At 36.0% G+C, this 21,604-nt stretch overlaps 1 protein-coding gene and 1 non-coding gene across 2 annotated transcripts; one reads left to right on the top strand and one right to left on the bottom strand.

Annotated features, from left to right (window-relative positions):
- Window positions 1-299: 299 nt before the first annotated feature.
- LOC107895097 (22.0 kDa class IV heat shock protein) lies at window positions 300-1,463 on the bottom strand. The gene has a single exon (XM_016820318.2). The coding sequence runs from the start codon at window positions 1,019-1,021 to the stop codon at window positions 467-469; it is 555 nt and encodes a 184-aa protein (XP_016675807.1). The 5' UTR covers window positions 1,022-1,463; the 3' UTR covers window positions 300-466.
- Window positions 1,464-19,488: 18,025 nt separating this feature from the next.
- Window positions 19,489-19,595, top strand: LOC121212865 (small nucleolar RNA R71). The gene has a single exon (XR_005908237.1). It is a non-coding gene; the product is annotated as a small nucleolar RNA R71 (small nucleolar RNA).
- The last annotated feature ends 2,009 nt before the right edge of the window (window positions 19,596-21,604 follow it).

Raw genomic sequence — 21,604 nt, 5'->3', positions numbered from 1 at the left:
GAAAAAAAAATTAAACTACTCAAATCTCTTTAATTCCTCACAAATTTTAAAATTCTCCATTATATTTATCTAAATAAATAAATACATTTTTACAATTTTAAAAATTTAAATATAAATAAAATTTATTTTCTAAACTTCTTATCCAAACACAGTTAATATTATATTATATATAATATATAAATTATTCTGACTCTGTGTAGCATATCGAGGTTGAAATATCTTTAAACACATTTAACAAAACAAACGATCAGAGAGAGAGGCAGACAAAGATGATTAGTTAGGAAAACATAATACCATCGTGAAAATCAAATTTTAGATACATCAATATCTTACCTCGCGTTACGTTACATTATAATTTTGATAACATTTTTATTCAATTCTAGTAATTATTTTCTCATATATATTCAAATACATAAACAGGCTGGAAAAAGCTTTGAAAGCCATGAAAAACAATTCAAGGATGGATCTAAAGCTCCTGCTTGGCATCGTTACCCTGGAGCTTGGGTGCTTCATTAGCCTCTCCTCCAGCAATGTCGACAACCCTCGGACCCTTAATCTTATCGGGAGACAACTTGGTCAATGACAAAGTAAGCACCCCATCTTCAAGCTTAGCCTTCACAGTGTCCAAGTCCACGTTCTCAGGCAGCCTAAATTGTCTCCAAAACTTGCCATAGGAGCGTTCCACCCTGTGCCAATGGTCGCCCTTCTTCTCTTCCTCTCTCTTCCTTTCCCCGCTCACCCTCAGCACACGGTTCTCTTCCACTTCGATCTTCAGCTCTTCCTTCTTCAACCCTGGCACATCCAACATTATCGTATGCCCCTCCGCTGTTTCCTTCCAGTCCACCCTGGCTGGCGACAGTGCCAAGCTCTCGTCCCTCTCCAGGGTAAGTGGGATTTGCTCTAACACTCGGAACGGATCAGGCAATAACAGACTGCCACTGCCTGGATCCATGAATGGCAGCAAACTCGATCCATTGCATAGGCCAACACAACACGCCAGGAGCAACAGCAAGAGCCTCATTGTGTATATACGCTGAGTGAGAGTGAACTTTCTTGAATTGGAAGTCTGGAGCTAGCGACTTAAAGGGAATGCTACTTCAATGTTAAATTCTATTGCCATTGTAAGAAGATTTGAGGGGATATTTATATGTGGATAAAAGTAGTGAAATTCTCGAAATTTCTGATGATGTGATTAATTTGTAGAGAAATTGGGAAGATTCTAGCGATAACCAAACTCAGCAGCACAGTGCAAATCGAAAAGAGAGCAGCCGATAGGCCGAGCAGGAGGTGGATGCATCGTCCAGGTTCTAGAGTCTTTCATGTCTAATTACTTTTGTCTATTGGATCTATTCCAAGTTTCCTCCACGGCCCTAGTCCAATCGGATTTAATATTTCTTTTGTTTGTATTATTATATTATATGGTTTTAGCAAAAAGATTTAGCCCTTCCTTTTGGATTGGAGGGAAGATAGGTCCCAAGTTTGGATTATCATAAGGCAACCTTTCCGTGGGCTTAGCAATAAAACTAGTTTGGATCAACATTGAAGGCCTTAGGCTTTCCGGGACTAATTGCCTGCTATTCATTTGAAGGCAAGGTGAGCACAAGCCTAAGAAGTACTTACTAAAACCTGCAATACTGGCTTTTGCTTGACGTCTTTATTATTTCTATAAATGATCATATATGGATATTAGAACATTTTGATAAACAGTGTTTTGTTGTTAAGAGCTTCGACGACGTGTTGGAAAGACTGCAAGGAACACATAAATCAGTCATGGACCATGGTGTCCTTTGCAATGCTTTAGCCAAAGCCTGGTTGCACCACATCAATAATGGCTTTCCCAAGAATTATTCAGCGGTTTCATATTTGTGTAAACTGTAAAGTTCAAAAATTTAAGAATGAGTTTCATTTTAAAGTTCAATTTAATGTAAATAATACATCTTTTTTGCTTGATAGTTCCAACTTAAGTTCAACCAAATAAACATAGTTGTAAGAAACAAAAAAAACAATACAGTTCCATGAAAAGATTAACATGTTTTTGGCTTAGTAGTAAAATGTCATGTCGAGACAGCAGCATGAAACATTGACAGACATTGTGAATAGTTACTACCCTAAGTCGTCATTTCTTCTCACTTTGTAATTGACGATGAGATATCTAAAGATTTGTTTGTTGCCTCCCATATATTTTTTTCACATGTTCACCTGACAAACTCACTTTTTCGTGTTTCCGTTACTGCTTTTGGATCCTATCTTTACAATAAGATTTTTAATTAAAAAAATATTTTCAAAAGAAAATAACAGCAAATTTTCCAATGCCTACAGGGATTATAACACTCCACGTAGGTTATCTCTAGTTATGCTTCTTGCAAGCTAATCTGTCACACAATCAATTACATTTCCCAAACAAGTAACTAAAATGGACAAAGGAACAATAAGAAATAATAGATAAAATGTCATCCGCAGCAACTTTAATCCCCCAGGGGGATTTGTAAGGGTCTGTGAGGGTCTTAATTACAACATTATTATCCGACTCAAATATCACATTTCTCCAGCAGCAACTCATTGTCAAATTGGCACTAAGCCTTAAAGCTATGGCTTCAAACACTTGTGCTTGGTACCTTCTATAATCTTTCAGGTGTGGTATACCTACAGTTTTTTTCATTTGTTTTAGTAGCAGCATCACTATTAATTTTGATTGTGTTCATACGTTAGTTCAATATAACTATGAACAACAGGGGACAAAAAGGAAAAATGAGAAGTAGATTACAAGTGCAAGAGATAATTTAGGATAAATTATAATTTTTGAAATTATTATTTATTTATATCTAAAAATTAAATTAAATAATTATTTTTGTCTAATTTTATTTGAATAATTACATATGTTTACATATAAAATTTAGGACAGTATAATCGTCATGATTTTAACGAAATTAGAACTGAGTTGTATAAATTAATCAATTATTTCTTGAAAAATATTTTATTATTATATTAATTAAATATATAAGTTGACTTTTTATTTAAATCAAGAGAGATAAACTCATATAATTAAACCGACTCAACTAGCCTATTATAACTTGTGTGTTATGGCACTTATTCGACTTGGATGTTAACTTTAACATAAGAAATTCCTAATGGAATTTGAGCTCCTCTTATTTAATTAATAAATGTGATTAGAATAAAAGTTAAGTTCTTCCAAATATCCTTCTGTTAAAATTGAATGACCTAAATCATTATTTAAATAAAATATAGTGGTAAAATAAAATAAAAGGAAAATTTATATAAAATTACACTTCTTTTATTTTATTTTAGAATAAGGTTTTTTAAACCTTATTATCTATTTGATATTGACTAGAATAAGGTGTTTCAATCTTATTACACTACTATTAGAATATGGTTTTACAAGTCTATAAATAGACATAGCCTACTCCTCTTGTAATCATTCGATTTCGATATAGTGAATTATCTTCTCTTCTGCCCGTGGTTTTTTACTGAAAGGGTTTCCACGTAAAATCTGTGTGTTCTTTATTTTTCTTTCTCTTTTCTTTGCGATACATTGTCATTATAGACGTTCTATTTTTCACAAATTGGTCTCCGAGCTTCCGGGTTGTTCATCTCAATCACGATAAATGGCGTCTTTGAAGTATGGAATTCAGTTGTTGGATCGCAACACCAGATTCGCGTTGTGATAGATAAAGATGCAGGAATTTCTTGCACAGATGGATTTAGAGGATGCCCTACTAGGGATAAATAAGATGCCTTCGACATTGACGGAGGAAGAGAAGAGGCATAAAGATCGAAAGGCGTTAACACAGTTACATGTGCATTTGTCTAACAAAATTTTGTAAGATGTAATGAAGAAGAAGACCGCTACTGCATTATGAAAGAGGCTGGAACAAATATGTATGTCGAAAACTCTAAGCAGTAAGCTGCATATGAAGCAACGTCTTTATGCTCATTGTTTGGAGGAAGGTGTGTCTGTACACAAACACAGTGTTAAAAGAAATTCTCTCAAACTTGGGAGCCATGGAGGTTCAGTATGATAAGGAAGATCTAGGTTTGATTCTACTTTGTTCGTTGCCCCGTCTTATTCAATCTTTAGAGACACGATTTTATATAGCCGCGAGTCTCTCACAGTTGATGAGGTTTATGATTCTTTAACTTCGTATGATAAGATGAAGTATCTTGTGGTTAAACCCGACTCTCAGGGAGATGGTCTCATTGTTTATGGGAGACAAGATAAGAATGCTGATAATGATCGTGGAAGGATACAGGAAAAAAATCCTTGCGGTAAATCTAAGGGTAGATCGAAGTCTTCAAACAGAGGTAAAACTTGTAACTATTGCAAGAAGAAAGGTCACATTAAATCTGAGTGCTATAAACTGCATAACAAGATCAAAAGAGAGGTTACGAATCAAAAAGGAAAACAACTAGAAAAATTCAGTGAAGCTGATGTTGTAGAAGATTACAACGATGGTGAACTTCTAGTCGCTTCTTTCAACAATTCTAAAGTGAGCGATGAGTTGATTCTTGATTTGGGCTACATCTTCCCCATGAGTCCCAATTGGGATTGGTTTACAACTTACGAAATAGTGTTTGAAGTTGTTATTTTTATGAGAAATAATGCTTCGTGTAAAATCACAAGTGTTGGAATGATTAAAGTTAATATGTTTGACGGAGTTGTTAGAACACTTAGTGACATGCGACATGTTCCAGAATTGAAGAGAAATTTAATTTTGTTGAGTACTTTTAATTCAAAAGGGTACAAAGACACAGTTGAAAGTAGGGTTTTGAAGATTTCTAAAGGTTCCCTCGTTGTGATGAAAGGGCAGAGAAAAACTACAAATTTATATGTTTTTCAAGGTTTTACTGTTACTGGTAATGCAACTTTCGCTTCCTCTTCCTTGTCAGATGATGATGTTACTAGGCTTTGGCATATGCACCTAGGGCATATGAGTGAGAATGGCATGGCAGAGACTTCGTGATGGGCAAGGAATTTGCAAACTAAAGTTTTGTAAGCATTGCATTTTTGGGAAGCAAAAGAGAGTTTGATTCACCAGAGGAATCCATAACACAAAGGGAACATTGGAGTATATTTTATTTTGATCTATAGGGACCATCCAGAGTGCCTCCGAGAGGTGGAGCTAATTATATGCTAACACTTATTGATAATTTTTCCAAAAAAGTTTGGATGTTTTTCTTGAAGCAAAAAAGTGATGCGTTTTCTGCATTTAAGTATTGGGAAACTATGATTGAAAAATGACGGGAAAACAAATCAAACACCTCTGTACAGACAATGGTGAATAACGTTGAATAATGTTAAAGTTACAATAAGTCCTGATTCGACATAACATTTATGTGATAAACTTTTCATGTATCATATCTTTTTATCACTTATATCTATGTTGGACACAAGTCATGGTATAGTCACAATTGTATAGTTCAATCTCATATATCTTAATATTCTGAGTAGATTACAATAAACAAATAAGTTTGATATCTAATATTAACTAATTTGAGCATGACCATGCATTTCTAGTCTCACTCCATCAAGTGACCCAAGATATCACCCCCATTATGTCAGAGTGGTAAATCCTATCTTGATCAATCATATCCCACTACGTGGATTGTGGTGTATCCAACATCAGTCTTTATAGTTCAACCTGTTACGGTAGACGTTTGACTATATCAAAATATACAACTCACAATGTTGGGACAATGATGATCTCAAGTCTGAGGATCATATACATAGTTATCACTATGAGTAATGTTTGTGACTATTACATAATAATACAAAAAACATATTCATGACAGGTCAGTCTAATATATTGTTCTCTGACACATACTCATGTATTCATTTTTACATCCCTATGTCAATGACAACACATTGTCATCAATCAACTACACATTAGTCTCAATGCATTATTATTGTCCAAGCCCAAAATAATACTTGAATAAGGACCTTTTACGAATAAGTATATTATTCTTAGGACTTTATTGTTGATCAGTTTATTTATATACATAGAAAAAGAAACTAAAATAACAATGACAATGTCATATATTAATAACAAGGTAAAATAAGTATGTAATTACAACCATCTCATGATTGATTTTTGGGCGTACTCTAATAGATGGCATGACAAATCATGCGATGCAACATATGACACAAAACAGATACAGATCCTACCCTCATCCATTACACACAATCTCCGTCCATCCCAACATACCAATTAGGGTAAAAATACCCTTTCCACCCTACACACCAAATCAGTAATCGTACATTAGTGTACAGAAATATGTAGTCAAGATGTTAGATATAGTGTGGAAAATTGCCAAAATCATATATATACAATGTTTAACTACTAGATACAAAAATTTGTGGTGTAACTAATAGAAATTGAAGAACATGGTCTGCCAAAACTTCTTCAGTCACATATGATATCCCAATCCAATGCATATGCAAAAACATGATACACACTTAGATGCACACATACTAAACATTCTCTTATATACTCGATTGATCATAATGTGCTAATAATGTATACAATTTCACATATCAAAATCACATACATCAAAATCAGAAATACTGTATACAAACAAGCTTACTCATACAACAATTATACATATTTAACTGTACACTTATACACATAGAATGTTTGTATTTAATCATCATGCATAACCTAACAATTTTAACTGATTTCATAAATGGCCACTTAACTATTATAGAGTTTTAAAAACACACATTCGGATCACTTAACCAATGAAATAGACCTACATGGTCGTATGGCTCACATGGCCAGACACACGATTGAGTGGCGTCAGTAGTATGATTTTCAGCTTCGTGCCATTCACTGATTTTTTGAAATTAGAGTCACACACCTAGCTATTTCGCAATGCCGATACAACAACAACAATTCCAAATCCTATAATGACACCAACTTGAGTTGATTAGCACAAAACATCGAATCCAAATCAAAATCTGACCCCTACTCATTTAGAGTATTTGGCCACAAGAGTTAGTGCATTCAATTTAGACATGCCGAATCAATCCCTAATAGGGCAAATAGTCCCTTACCCTTTTAAAAAAAGTTAACAACAACATTAAATCGCCAAAGTAGAGTTATGCACTTCTTGATCCACACCAAGTTCGAAACACAAGATGATTTAACTCTGCATGATTACATACTAACAATTGACCCAAACACAACCTGCCATTTGCATAAAACCCGAATGAAACACTCACACCTAAAGGAAAAATAGAAAGCACTTATGCAAAGATACAACCACAATGTTAAACACTTTTGAGTACTCAAGATTGACACCCAAAAACTAGAGGTTGACAGTGGTTCAAAGGAATTCATAGTTAAACAACGACAACCAAAAACAAAAGATGACGGCTAAATAAGGAAGAGGGTAGAAACAAAAATTGTAACTATGCAAAAGGGCAATTGAGAAAAAAAAAAGAAAACAAGGCAAAAACGACAGAGAGAAAAGATAAAGTAGAAGAAAAAAAGGAGAAAAAAGAAAAGAAACTAAGAGAAACAGTAAGATGGAGAGAAATGTGGAAAGAGAGAACGACAAGAATGAAAAGAATGAGAGATAGATGGTTGTGAGGCATTGTTTTGGGGAGAAAAATCATCAAAATTATTATAAAAATCCACTGAATCCTATTTGTTATCCTTAACAGATTTTCTAGAGCATGGATGACACATCAAAGAGAAGAAAAAATAATTCCACTATTACACACAACAGGATTCGAACATAAGACCTGTGGGTAAGCTAAACCCTTACCACTAAACCAGCAAGTCCATTCTTGTGAATAAACACACAAATTTTAAAGATAATTCAGATGTTCAGAGTTGAGGGTTGGGACAAAAATAATAAAAATTTCAAGGGAAAGGATTTGAACATAAGACCACAAGCACACATAAGTAACACTCACTATTGCAACATGTAACAGCCCATTTTTCGGTGAAATTGGAATAGTGGTTTTGGGACCACAAATTTGAGCCAAAAATAAAATTTATTTTTATTTTATTTTATGGTCCGTAATATGAAAGAAATATCATGTGAGAATTTTGAGAAGAAAATTTTATCGATTATGTGCTTAATTATGAGAAGGACTAAATTGCATAAAATAAAAAAGTTGGATTCTAGTAGCTAGAAGGATCAAATAGCTATGGAATTCAAAACTTGAGGTTCTTCTGTGGTAATTAGACCATTAATTAAAGTATATAGATATTTTGGTGACTCATCCATGTAAATTTAGAAAAAGGGCAAGAACTAAATTGGAATTCAACTAAATTAGTTAATTAAAAAGATGAAAAGAAAATAAAAATCATATTTTCTCATCTTCTTCCCCAAAATTGACATGGAAACCCTAGGAGAGAGAGAAGAAACTTTCATGGCCAAATTTGGTAAGTTTCCTTCTCCCGTTTTTAGTAATTTTGATATTTTTGAAACCAGGATAGCCTAAACAATCTATTTTGGGGATCAATTTGAAAAGTTATCAAGGTTTAAAAAATGAGTCATGGATGTAAATACTGTAAAAGTTGTATGTATATTTTGGCTAGGCTTGGGTAGAGGGTTGATGGTCCTGAAACTAACTAAAAATTAGACTAAGGCAAGCACCTATCGAACAGTAGTATAGTTATGGTAAGACCGGGAATATCGTATCCATAAGGACTAAAAGTACTAGTAATTACTATCTTTTTATTATCTAGCCTAAGAATTAAAGGATGTTTTTAAACTAAAACTAATTATATAATTAACTAAAATTACGACAGAAATTAAAGTTGGAAAATACTTTTTAGAAAACCGATGGAGAGGACAATACCTAAGGAAGAATCCACCTAGACTTTACTTATCACTTCTGAATTAGACGATTTATTTACTTGACTTAATCCGTAAAAATCCCTTATTTATGTTAATATCTCTTTCGATACTAAAAACAACTAACTCTAGGTTGATTAATCGAAATATCTTTCTAATTAAAACCTGTATTGTCACATTAACTCGGTCTATGGATTCCCTTATTAGATTTGACTCTAATCCGGCAGATTTATGTCGTCCTATCTCTAGAATTGCATGCAACTCCGCTTAATTATGAATGATCTACTCTTAAACAGGGACTTTTTCTCCACTAAATAAGCACATCAAAAACCTGAATTAATATCTTGGAATATTAAAGCAAGGGTTAAAACTCACAATTAAGAATAAGAACAAGTATTTATCATATAATTCAAATGGTAATAAGATTCGCCTTAGGTTACATCTCCCTTAGGTATTTAGGGAGTTTAGTTCATAATAATGGAAAACATCTCAAAATTGGGATAACAATAAAACATAAAGAAACACCAAAGAACTTCTAGGGAAATTGAATGGAGATCTTCAGTCTTGAAGTATATCTTACTTCCGAGCTGATTTCGATGGCTGTCTTTGAGTATTTTCTACCTTCCATTCTGTGTGTCCCCCTTGATCCTCTTCTAGGGTGTTTATATAGACTTTGGAATGCCCAAAATTAGCCTTTTCAGAACAGAATTAGACTTTGGCTCTACAGGGACACGGCCGTGTGCCATGCCCGTGTGAAGGTCCTCAGGCCGTGTGCAATTCTGACTTGGTTTAATGTCGACATGGTCATGCCACACGAGCGTGTGGCCTACCCGTGTGTTACACACGAGCGTGTGGACTACCCGTGTGGAAGTGCCTAGGTTGTGTGGAATACTGAGATAAGCCCATTTTGTCCGTTTTTGGCCCATTTCTTGCTCTTTTTCACATTTCTATGCTCATCTAAGCATAAAAAATGAATTTAATGGATTAGGAGCATCAAATTCTCTAAAAATTATGATAAATCATCCAAAAATATTCCAATCGTAGGATAAAAATATGTATATATTATGGTTTATCAAATATCCCCACACTTAAGCATTTGTTTGTCCTCAAGCAAAATCTTCAACTCTTAATTAAAATAAACTCTTCTCAATTTATATTTCTCATCAATAATGTATTGAAATAAACCACAAGTAATCATATATTGAGAGTTTAACTAAAAGAACATTAAAGTTTCACACAGTCCAAGTTGAGCATTTTAATTATAAAATCATATGTATCCCCCTTTATCTAAGTAATTTCCTTAAATTCCAAATTGACAAGGGTTGACATCCTCACTAAAGATTCACTCAAATCACTCAAAGTGTTTGAGGTTCTATAATTAAGCGCTCAATAGTCAAACATGAAAAGTTATTACCATAGGCTTGCATGAAAATCAAATCTCCACCACTATGAATGAGATGATACACAAATCAAAAGGTCTTTAACAGGGTTGTAATGGGGCTTGGGTTAAAGGTGTGGATAAAGGCTAAAAAAGAGGGTTAGAATCGAGATTAATTTAATAAATTACCAAACTTAGAAAAATAAAGCTAATTACTGAATTACAAACATGTGCCAGAATTAACACTATCCAAAACTAATGAAGTGAGTTTTTCTCTCAATATAATGACTTTAACTTATCCAAGCTCTTTAGAACAATATGTAATTGAATGAATATAAATATACGTTTTTCCTCTTCTTTTTTTTTAAATAATAAGAACAAATACAATAATGGGTAGTACATAATAAGAAATAATTCAGAAACTGGACTAAACGAACATAGTTAGGTTACTAATCAAATCAAATCTTGATAAAAAGAAGTCAATGAAAAGGGAGAAATTCTTAATGAATTAAAAAGGGTTAAGTTGTGGGTTAATATTAAGGGGAAAATCAAGAAACAATAGTTAAGGCTCAAAAGGGTTTACTAGGGGTCAATTATATGGGTAGGCTTTTTATGGGGTAAATGGGTTAAAACCTAAGTGCCTTTATCATTTTAGTATATCAAATCAAAGGTGTGGTCTTGACATGTATAATTGATGCAAGTTCTAGAATAGCAAATCAATGTTGATAGACTCATAAAAAAATCAGTGAGCAAAAAAAAGATATATGCTCTAAAAGGCTCAAAGTCTCACGAAAATTACGGGTATTTGATGTCAATACTGTAAATTCAAAATTTCAAGATAATACCTCAATTCAGGGAAACAATCTAGCAATTTTAATTCTCAAAAGTCAACTTATCATGCTTGATTCTGTAATGCCTTTAAAGTTTGAACAATCAATGCACAATTCTCTATGATTAAATTAAAAACATATTAATAAAAATTATAAATCATTCAAAATTCACTCTAATAATAGTATGAGGAAATTATTTGAGACCGAGATAGAGATTTAGGAGTTTTCTAATATATAAATAACCTCCCCACACTTAAGATGTACATTGTCCTCAATGTACGAAGATAGATAACGACAATATAAGCATAATATCATAGAATAGGGGAAACGTGAAATTGCCCTGAATTTGGATGTAGTTCTTGAAAGAGCGGAAGCGGGTTTAGAGACATTGGAAGTGATGTGTATGTGACATGTAGACAGAGGTGAAGGTGGTGGTAGAGGTTAGGTTCCACAATTACAGTGCCCAGCGAAAATGTTATCATGGTGGTCGGTGTCGTGGTGGCTATGGTTGTGGTCGAGCAGGTTATGGCAATCGTGAAGGATTGTTTGTATATTCCTAAGTAGCACCAATCAACTGAACCTTTTGAAACTGCAATGCCATCAGTAATGTTTTAGGGAGTTATATTGATAGGGTTGTTATGGTTCGTAATAATGAAATAACTAGATAAAAGAAAATCCAAATTATACTAATAAAAGTCTTTTAAGAAAATGATAAGTAAAGACAAAAAGAAATGCAAAAATAAAAATAAAAGAAAAAGAAAAACAAATTGAAATGTAAATGGACTCAAAAGTCCTAATTGACAGCTGGATCGTGGGGTGGTGGTGTTGGAGGTGATATGTGAAAATGCTGGCAAATTTGTTGTAGAGTCACCTCGATGCTGTCGAATTATTGCTCAAAACGATTAAAGTGGTCAGAAACTTCAGACAATGAAGCAGCCACATGAACTGGTCAGTGACTCGGTGGTGGCTAAGAAGGTGGGTCCTTCTGAAATGTAAGGATATCGTCAGGAATATCCTCGGTGTCATCCTCATCAATAGCTCGTGCAGGTCGGTATTGAGGAGGATCGAACCCACCACAGCGCTCTATCATCCTTATGTGGAGCATACTTTGGATACCCTGTGGGGACATCTGACCAATGAGTGTGAGCGATGAGGACTGTACCACTGTATTCAGGTGCCCAAAGTATCGAGCTAGACGAGTCACATATGGGCCAATGCTGATGACTCCCTTTCGGTGTTGTTCTGTCTGATGGCGAAAGGTAAGAGCAATGAAGTATGCGAGATCAAAAATATGCCATTGCCTCATGCTCCACAGGAAGTATGCGTCGTGAGTGTTAACGACGCCAGTGCTTTCTCGTCTCCCAGTTAATGTGTGTGCCAAAAGGGAGTGAAGATATCGTAGAGCTGGAGCTAGAGCTGATGCCTTTGAGCGGTTGGGGTCATAGTTGCCTGTAGCAGGCATGAGGGCTGCCCAACATGATGAAGGTGCATAATGGATGTGGCGGTAGAGGTGGGGAAAATTGTTAGCCTCCATAAAATCGTCTGTACAGAGTCCCAGGTCAGCTCCAAATTCTGGGACACTCAATTGCCATACTAGACCGCCAAGGGGGAATTGGACTGTTCTTGGGTCGTCGTACTCCACCATAACTATTTGCAACTAAAACGTCAAGCATAGTTCCAAAGTGAACTCTAGATACATTGGCTTGATGATATCAAAGAAGCGGTCCCATGGAGCGGCGGCGAGGAGGGCCTGAACCGAATCAGCTAAGTGGACCTGCTCTAATGTGGCCCAATTGATGCAACGGCCCACACCAAGGGGTCGGGCACATAAAATCTGAAATAATTCTTTCTGGGGTCCTGGTGGAAATTGAAGGAATGGATGGCGGATCTCAATGGTGGCACTCGAGGAGGTCGCACCTAATCCCTTTCGCTTTTTAGAGGTGGGGACGGAAGTTTTGTTTCCTCGAGTGTTTTTCATGATGTACCTAAAAGAGAAAACATTTTAATATAAATAGAATCGGCATAAGTAACACTTAATCAAGGACATCAAAAAGCTTAGGAGGAGCTAAGATAAAAATGTGACTTAGAAGACTCTATTGTGATAACAAGATGAAAATTTAGTCTTAAATGCACCATTACCTTAGCATGAAAAAATTAATAGAATGTGAAACTAACTTAACAGTATACTAAACTAATTAGCAATAATAATAGTAACAAGGGAAAAGACACTGCAACGAATAATGAAAACAAATAAGCACTAAAGAAAAACCGAACATCATTAATGACTAACTAAATTCACAAATTTATCAAAAGATCCTATGATTAAAACAGTAAGCAAGGCAAATGAACAAGAATCAAGAGAGGTGAATCCCAAATCTATTGTTAATAAGGGGTAACAAAGTACCAAATGAATATCAAACATATTAGTGAATCAATGGGATAAACTAAAATAAAATGAAATAAAAACATGATGAAGATCAAGAATATGAAAAAACCGACTGTTATGGTTGAGTGGACGGCGACTAGTTGGTCGATGGTGGTGCGTGAAATAGGGAAGGGGGTTGCGATTTGTGTGAGGGAAGAAGGAAAAGAAGGGGTATGGGGTTGAACAAGGATGGATAAAGGGAGATGAAAGAGAGGAAAAAATAAACGAAAAAAGAGTGGGGTGTTGGTCGCCTGAGGTTGTTGGAGAATGGTGGCCGGAGTGGAGAAGGTGAATAGTGAAAAGGTTGATGAATAGTGATAGTGGAGTTTTAAATAGGAAGGGGGGAAAAATTAAGGTTAAGGGAGGGGAAAAATGGGGGCCACGGTCGTGTAAGCCCTGTTTTGGGCCACACGGCCGTGGCCCACGCTGATGTGGTGTGTTCCTAGCCCGTGTTTTTCGTGAAATCTTAGTCAGTGTCGCACATGATTCCTTTAACAACCCCGTGTTTATAGGCTGTGTACCCCACACGACCGCATTGAACGGCCGTGTGCATGTTTGTTCGCTTCTCCCACGCCCGTGGTAGGTTCAACACGCCGTTTTCATGACTTGTGCTTATGGTTTGATGATTTAAGTCAGTATCGCACACGAGCCTGTGGACACGCCCGTGTGTCTAGGCCGTATGACCGACACGGTCGCATCGTATGACTATGTGGTGCTTCATTTGATTCCCCCACACCTGTGGTAGGTCCAACACGCCCGTGTCTAGTAATCAAGATTGCACACGACTTTTGCGCATGATCGTGGCTTAAGCCCGTGTTGTCTTCTGAATTGTTGAAAGTTTCAGTTGTTTGTGCAATTTCCCACACGGCCTCAAGCACGCCAGTGTGCATGACCGTGTAACTTCCACGGCCACCTTGTATGGCCGTGGTGATTTAACGTATGCCGTGCCACTATTGATTTTTTTGGGGAATTAAGGTGCAGTTTCACCATGGTCTGGGGCACGCCAGTGTCCCGTAGCCGTGTGATTCACACGGTCGTGGCTATTTATCGCAGTCCATGTGTCATCTTGTCTTGGGGAAAATGTTTGTCTTATTTTAGCATGACCATGGCCACGCCCATGTCTCCTACCCATGGTGAGAACACGGCCTAGGGCATGCCTATGTGCCAGGCCGTGTGTGCCAAAAATACCTGCAGTTAATTCATATAAAAAAAATAGAAAAACAAACTAAAGTTATTTAGCGGGGTTAGCACTCGGGTTGCCTCCCGAGGAGCACTTATTTAGAGTCTGAGCTCGACTTTACCTTGTGGGTATGTTTAGGCAGGTTTGCGGAGCCGTAGCTCCTCTCTATTGTTTTTGAAATCCTCACCGTTATAAAGTTTAAGACGATGTCCATTTACCTTGAAAAGGCCTTGGGTTGGGTGACTTACCTCTACTGTGCCATATGGAAAGACGGTTTGGACTACGAAAGGACCTGACCATCGTGATTTAAGCTTCCCAGGAAATAATTTGAGCCTTGAGTTATATAGCAGGACAAGGTCTCCAACTTCAAATTGCTTATGTTGCTTTAAACAAGCATCATGGCGGCGCTTCGTTGCTTCCTTGTATAATCGTGAGTTCTCATAGGCATTAGCTCGCCATTTATCGAACTCGTTCAGTTGCATCAATCTCTTTTCACCTTCGAGTTTGGGATCAAATTTCAGAAATTTTATAGCCCAGAATGCTTTATGTTCTAGTTCTAATGGTAAATGATAACTCTTCCCATAAACAAGTTTGTAAGGAGATGTTCCTATGGGGGTCTTAAAAGCAGTTCTATAGGCCCATAAAGTATCATCTATTTTTTTCCCAATCTTTCCTATTTGACTCTACAGTCTTTTCTAGGATACGTTTAAGCTCGCGGTTCCCGACTTTGACTTGTCCACTAGTTTGAGGATGGTAGGGGGTAACTGTTCTATGCTAAATCCACTAGTTTGAGGATGGTAAGGGGTAACTGTTCTATGGTAAACTCCATATTTCTTAAGGGTTTATCAAATTGAGCATTACAAAAATGAGTACCTCTATCATTGATAATTGTTCTAGGTGTTTCAAATCGAGAGAAGTGTTTCTTAATGAACCTTACCACCATTCTAGCCTTATTAGTACGTAAAGCTTGGGCTTCCACCCATTTAGACATATAATCAACGAATACTAAGATATATTTCTTCCCAAATGAGTGAAGGAATGGACCCATGAAGTCAATACCCCATACATCAAATATTTCACATGAAAGCATGTACATTTGAGGCATTTCGTCATAGTTAGAGATATTACCTGTTCGTTGGCATTTATCATAAGAAGTAACATACCTGTTGGCATCTTTGAATTGTGTAGGCCAATAAAAACCTGATTCAAGTGTTTTATGTGTGGTCCTAGTCCCACTATAATGTCCTCCAGTCGGTCATTAGTGGTAATGTTCCAACATTCTAATTGCTTCTGACTTCGTAACACATCTTCTAATGACTTGATCTACACATATACGAAAAAGAAAAGGATCTTCCCAAAAGTAGTTTTTCACATCAGTAAAGAAGCATTTCTTTTGCTGATGTGTCAACCCTTTTGGTGCAACGTCAACAGCTAAATAATTCGTAATGTCTGTGAACCAAGGTTCCTCAGAGTTATATATAGCAAAGAGTTGTTCTTCAGGGAACAAGTCGTTTATCTCACGTTCATCAAGCTCCTTAATATGTGGGTTTTCTAATCTAGATAGATGGTCTGCTGTAAGATTTTCCTCTCCCTTTTAATCTTGAATTTCTAAATCGAATTCCTGCAACAATAAAATCCATCTTATTAGTTGAGGTTTTGCATCTGTTTTAGTAAAGAGGTATCGAAGAGCAGAATGGTCAGTGTAGACAACAATTTTAGATAATATTAAATATGGTCTAAATTTATCGAATGCAAAAACCACAACCAACAATTCTTTCTTAGTTGTCATATAATTTTCTTGTACGATTGTCAATGTTTTGCTAGCATAATATATTGGTTGAAAATGCTTGTCTTTCACCTGTCCAAGAACCGCACCCACTGCAAAATCACTCGCATCACACATTAGTTCAAAGGGTAAATTCCAATCAGGTGCAACTACAATTGGAGCATTAATTAATTTATCTTTAAGAGTATTAAATACTTCTAAACATTCCTGACTGAAACTGAAAGGCACAACATTTTCTAGTAAATTCGTTAAAGGCTTAGCTATTTTAAAAAAGTCTTTAATAAACCTTTTATAAAATCCAGCATGATCTAAAAAGCTTCGAATAGCCTTAACTGAACTAGGGGGAGGTAATTTCTCAATAGTTTCAACTTTCACTTTGTCAACCTCGATTCCCTTGCTAGAAATTTTATGGCCTAACACAACCCCTTCACGAACCATGAAGTGACATTTTTCCCAATTTAGTACTAGGTTCATTTCCTCACATCTCATTAAAACTTGTTTTAAATTTTTAAGGAAAAGATGGAAATAGTTATCGAATACTGAGAAGTGATCCATAAATACCTCCATAATGTCTTCTACGAGCTTATAAAAAATGGCCAACATGTATCGCTGAAAAGTAGCAGGAACGTTACATAATCCAAAAGACATTTGTCGATAAGCAAACATACCGTATGGACATGTAAATGTCGTTTTCTCTTGGTCCTCAGGAGCTATTGGGATTTGGAAATAACCAGAGAATCCATCTAGGAAGCAATAAAACATATGCCCAGATAATTTTTCCAACATTTGATCAATGAACGGTAAGGGAAAGTGATCTTTTCTTGTGGCATCGTTAATTTTTTATAGTCAATGCAAACTCTCCATCTTGTGATTGTTCGCGTTGGAATTAATTCGTTCATCTCATTGGCCACAACAGTCATGCCTCCTTTCTTAGGAACAACCTGCACAGGGCTCACCCAAGAATTGTCAGAAATAGGATAAATAATTCCATCATCTAGAAGTTTAATTACCTCGAATTTTACAACTTGTTTCATTTTGGGATTTCAATCGCCTTTGAGCTTAGACACAAGGTTTATATTCATCTTCCATTAAAATTTTATGGGTGCAAAAAGAAGGATTGATCCTTCTTATGTCAGAAATCTTCCAAGCTATGGCTCTTTTGTGCTCTTTCAACACTTGGAGTAACTCGTCCTTTTCGGTTGGCTGTAAATCTGAAATAATAATCATTGGTAATGTGGAATTATTTCCAAGAAACGCATATTCTAAGTGATCTGGTAGTTGCTTTAATTTCAATTTAGGAGGTTCTTCAACAGAGGGTTTTAATTTTAACTCATTGTTTACCTCAATACCCTCATAGCTCTTCTGTCTCAGTGGAGGCTGATTGGATTTATTTCAGCTTTTATCTTACCTATTACAGAATCATCGTCATTTACCTCCTTTCCTTGGGCAAGACACAGTTCCAACGTGTCCCTATGTACGATTTCCTGTAGAGAATCTTGAGTAGCGTGATCAATAGAATCAATAAAATAACAGGATTCATCCTGTTCCCTAGAAAATCTAATGGCATCATAAATTTTAAAAATAATCTCTTCGTCACCTACCCTAAGCACAAGTTTACCATCACCCACATCAATAACAACCCTAACAGTGGCTAAAAATGGACGTCCTAAAATTAAAGGCACCTCAACATCTTCATCCATGTCAAGCACAACAAAATCGACAGGGAATATGAAGTTATCTACTTTTACAAGTACATCCTCGATAATACCCCTAGGATATTTAACAGATTTGTTAGCTAGTTGAATACTCATCCTAGTAGGTTTTGGTTCCCCGAGGCCAAGTTGCTTGAACATTTTGTAGGGTATTAGATTAATGCTAGCTCCTAAATCAACTAGTGCCTTCTCAATATTTAAACTACCAATTACGCTGGAAATAGTAAAACTTCTTGGATCTTTTAGTTTGGTTGGCAGTTTATTTTGAAGTATGGCTGAGCACTCCTCATTGAGTTCCACTGTAGGCAATTCTTCAAGCTTCCTTTTATTTGTTAGAAGCTCCTTCAAAAATTTTGTATATGTAGGTATCTGTGAGATAGCTTCAACAAAAGGTAAGTTAATATGTAACTGTTTAAAAAGTTCAAGAAATTTACCAAATTGTGCATCCATGCAATCTTTCTTCAACTTTGCTAGGTATGAGATTAGTGGTTTATATTCCCTCAACACCGATTTTTCATTGTTTTCGTGTTTTACCTCCTCATCTTCTTTTTTTTTCAGCTTCTGGTGGCAGCTTTTTTTCAGATTTAGCTAACACCTTCCCACTCTTTAATGTAACTACTTTCGCATGCTCTTTTGGATTGGGTTTGGTGTTACTAGGTAGACTCCCTGGTGGTCTCTCTAAAATCATCTTAGCCAGCTATCCTATTTGATTCTCGAGCCATTAAATTAATGCTTGTTGATTTTTAAGTACAGTTTCAGTGTTCTAAAAATGAGTCTCCGCTACTGAAATAAACTTTGTCATCATCTCTTCAAGGTTCGGCTTTTTGTCTTGTTGGTAAGATTGTTGTTGGAAGCCTGGAGGGGTGGTGCTCTCTGATTGCCTTGGCCTCCCCATGAGAAATTTGGGTGGTTCCACCAACCTGCATTGTAAGTTTTACTATAAGGATTATTTTGAGGCCGAGGATTATTGCCCATATAATTCATTTGCTCGTTCTCCATGTTAGGGCCGTAGGATGGAAATTCTAAATTGCTCGTTCCACCTCCACTTGCATCACACTGCATTACTGGATGAACCTGTGTAGAACCAAGTAAACCATGAATTTTTCTATTCAAAAGTTCTACCTGATTGGAAAGCATAGTAATCGAGTCAACATTAAAAACGCCGACTGCTTTCATTGGCTTTGTCCTCATGACTTGCCACTGATAATTGTCCAGTGACATATCTTCTATGAACTCATAAGCTTCTTCAGGTGTCTTATTATTGATGGTTCCACTGGCAGCTACATCGATTATTTGTCTAGTTGAGGGATTCAAACCATTGTGGAAAGTTTGAACTTGTTGCCAAAGAGGCAACCCATGGTGAGGGCACCTTCTCAATAGATCCTTGTATCTCTCTGGTGCATCATAAAGTGTTTCTAAATCCATCTGCACAAAAGAACATATATCATTCCTTAATTTAGCCGTTTTAGCTAGCGGAAAATATTTAAGCAAAAATTTTTCGGTCATTTGTTCCCAAGTGGTGATTGACCTTCACGGTAACAAGTTCAACCACTGTTTAGCTTTATTCCTCAATGAAAAGGGAAATAACCGAAGGTGAATGGCATCATCAGAAACACCATTAATCTTAAAAGTGTCGCAGAATTCAAGAAAATTTGCTAAATAGGTGTTTGGATCCTCGTCCTGCAAACCATCAAATTGAACAAACTTTTGTATCATTTGAATCGTGTTAGGTTTCAGTTCAAAATTATTTGCAGCAACAGAAGGTCTAACTATACTCGATTCAATTCTTGTTAAAGTAGGTTTAGCATAATCATACATAGCACGAGAAGCATGATTCCGATCTACTGGATTTGCAGCAACCACAGGAGGTAACAGATTATTCTAATTTTTTGCCATCTTCTCGGTATTAGTGTGAATATTGCCCTCTCGCTCTTCCTCTATGTATTGTAGGCTTCGCCTTATTTCTCTTCAATTTCTACGAGATGTGCTTTCGATCTCACTATCAAAAAGCAAAGGTCCTGACTGGTTTCTTCTAGTCATAAACTATAACAACCTTCCAGAAGTAAATAAAAGAAAATTTAGTAATTAAAAAAAACAAAATTAAATTGCAATAAAAAGAAAAAAATGGCTAAAGTAATAAATATTAAGTGTTCCTAATATCTTAGTCCCCGGCAACAGCGCCAAAAACCTGATAGTCGTGAAACTAACTAAAAATTCGACTAAGGCAAGCACACCTATCGAACAGTAGTATAGTTATGGTGAGACTGGGAATATCATATCCACGATGACTAAAAGTACTAGTAATTACTATCTTTTTATTATCTAGCCTAAGAATTAAAGGATGTTTTTAAACTAAAACTAAAACTAATTATCTAATTAACTAAAATTACGACAGAAATTAAAGTTGGAAAATACTTTTTAGAAAATCGATGGAGAGGACAATACCCAAGGAAGAATCAACCTAGACTTTACTTATCCCTTCTAAATTAGAAGATTTATTTACTTGAATTAATCCGTAGAAATCCCTGATTTATGTTAATATCTCTTTTGAGACTAAAAACAACTGACTCTAGGTTGATTAATCAAAATCTCTTTCTAATTAAAACCCCTATTGTCTCATTAACTCGGTCTATAGATTCTCTTATTAGATTTGACTCTAATCCGACAGATTTATGTCATCCTATCTGTAGAATTGCATGCAACTCCGCTTAATTATGAATGATCTACTCTTAAACAGGGACTTTTGCTTCACTGAATAAGCACGTTAAAAATCTGAATTAATATCCTAGAATATTAAAGCAAGTGTTAAAACTCACAATTAAGAATAAGGACAAATATTTATCATATAATTGAAATAGCAATAAGATTTGTCTTAGGTTTCATCTCCCTTAGGTATTTAGGGAGTTTAGTTCATAATAATGGAAAACATCTCAAAATTGGGAAAACAACCAAACATAAAGAAACCCAAAAAACTTCTAGGGAAATTGAATGAAGATCTTCAGTCTTGAAGTAGATCTTGCTTCCGAGCCGATTTCGGTGGCTGTCCTTGATATTTTTTTCCTTCCACTCTGCGTGTCCCCCTTGATCCTCTTCTAGGGTGTTTATATAGACTTTGTAATGCCCAAAATAGCCCAAAACTAGCCTTTTCTGAATAGAATTAGACTTTGGCTCGACAGGGACACGGCCGTGTGCCACGCCCGTGTGAAGGTCCTCTGGCCGTATGCAATTCTGACTTGGTTTAATGTCGACACGGTCATGCCACACAGGCGTGTGGCCTACCCGTGTGTTACACACGAGCGTGTGGACAACCCGTGTGGAAGTGCCTAGGCCATGTGGAATACTGAGATAAGCCCATTTTGCCCGTTTTTGGCCCATTTCTTGCTCTTTTCACCTTCCTATGCTCACCTAAGTATAAAAAATGAATTTAAAGGATTAGGAGCATGAAATTCTCTAAAAATTATGATAAA

The sequence above is a fragment of the Gossypium hirsutum genome, chromosome A13 (genome assembly GCF_007990345.1).
Source record: "Gossypium hirsutum isolate 1008001.06 chromosome A13, Gossypium_hirsutum_v2.1, whole genome shotgun sequence".
Lineage (NCBI taxonomy): Eukaryota > Viridiplantae > Streptophyta > Magnoliopsida > Malvales > Malvaceae > Gossypium > Gossypium hirsutum.
Note: the sequence above shows the minus strand (reverse complement) of the source record. Positions and strands in the feature narration are given on the sequence as shown.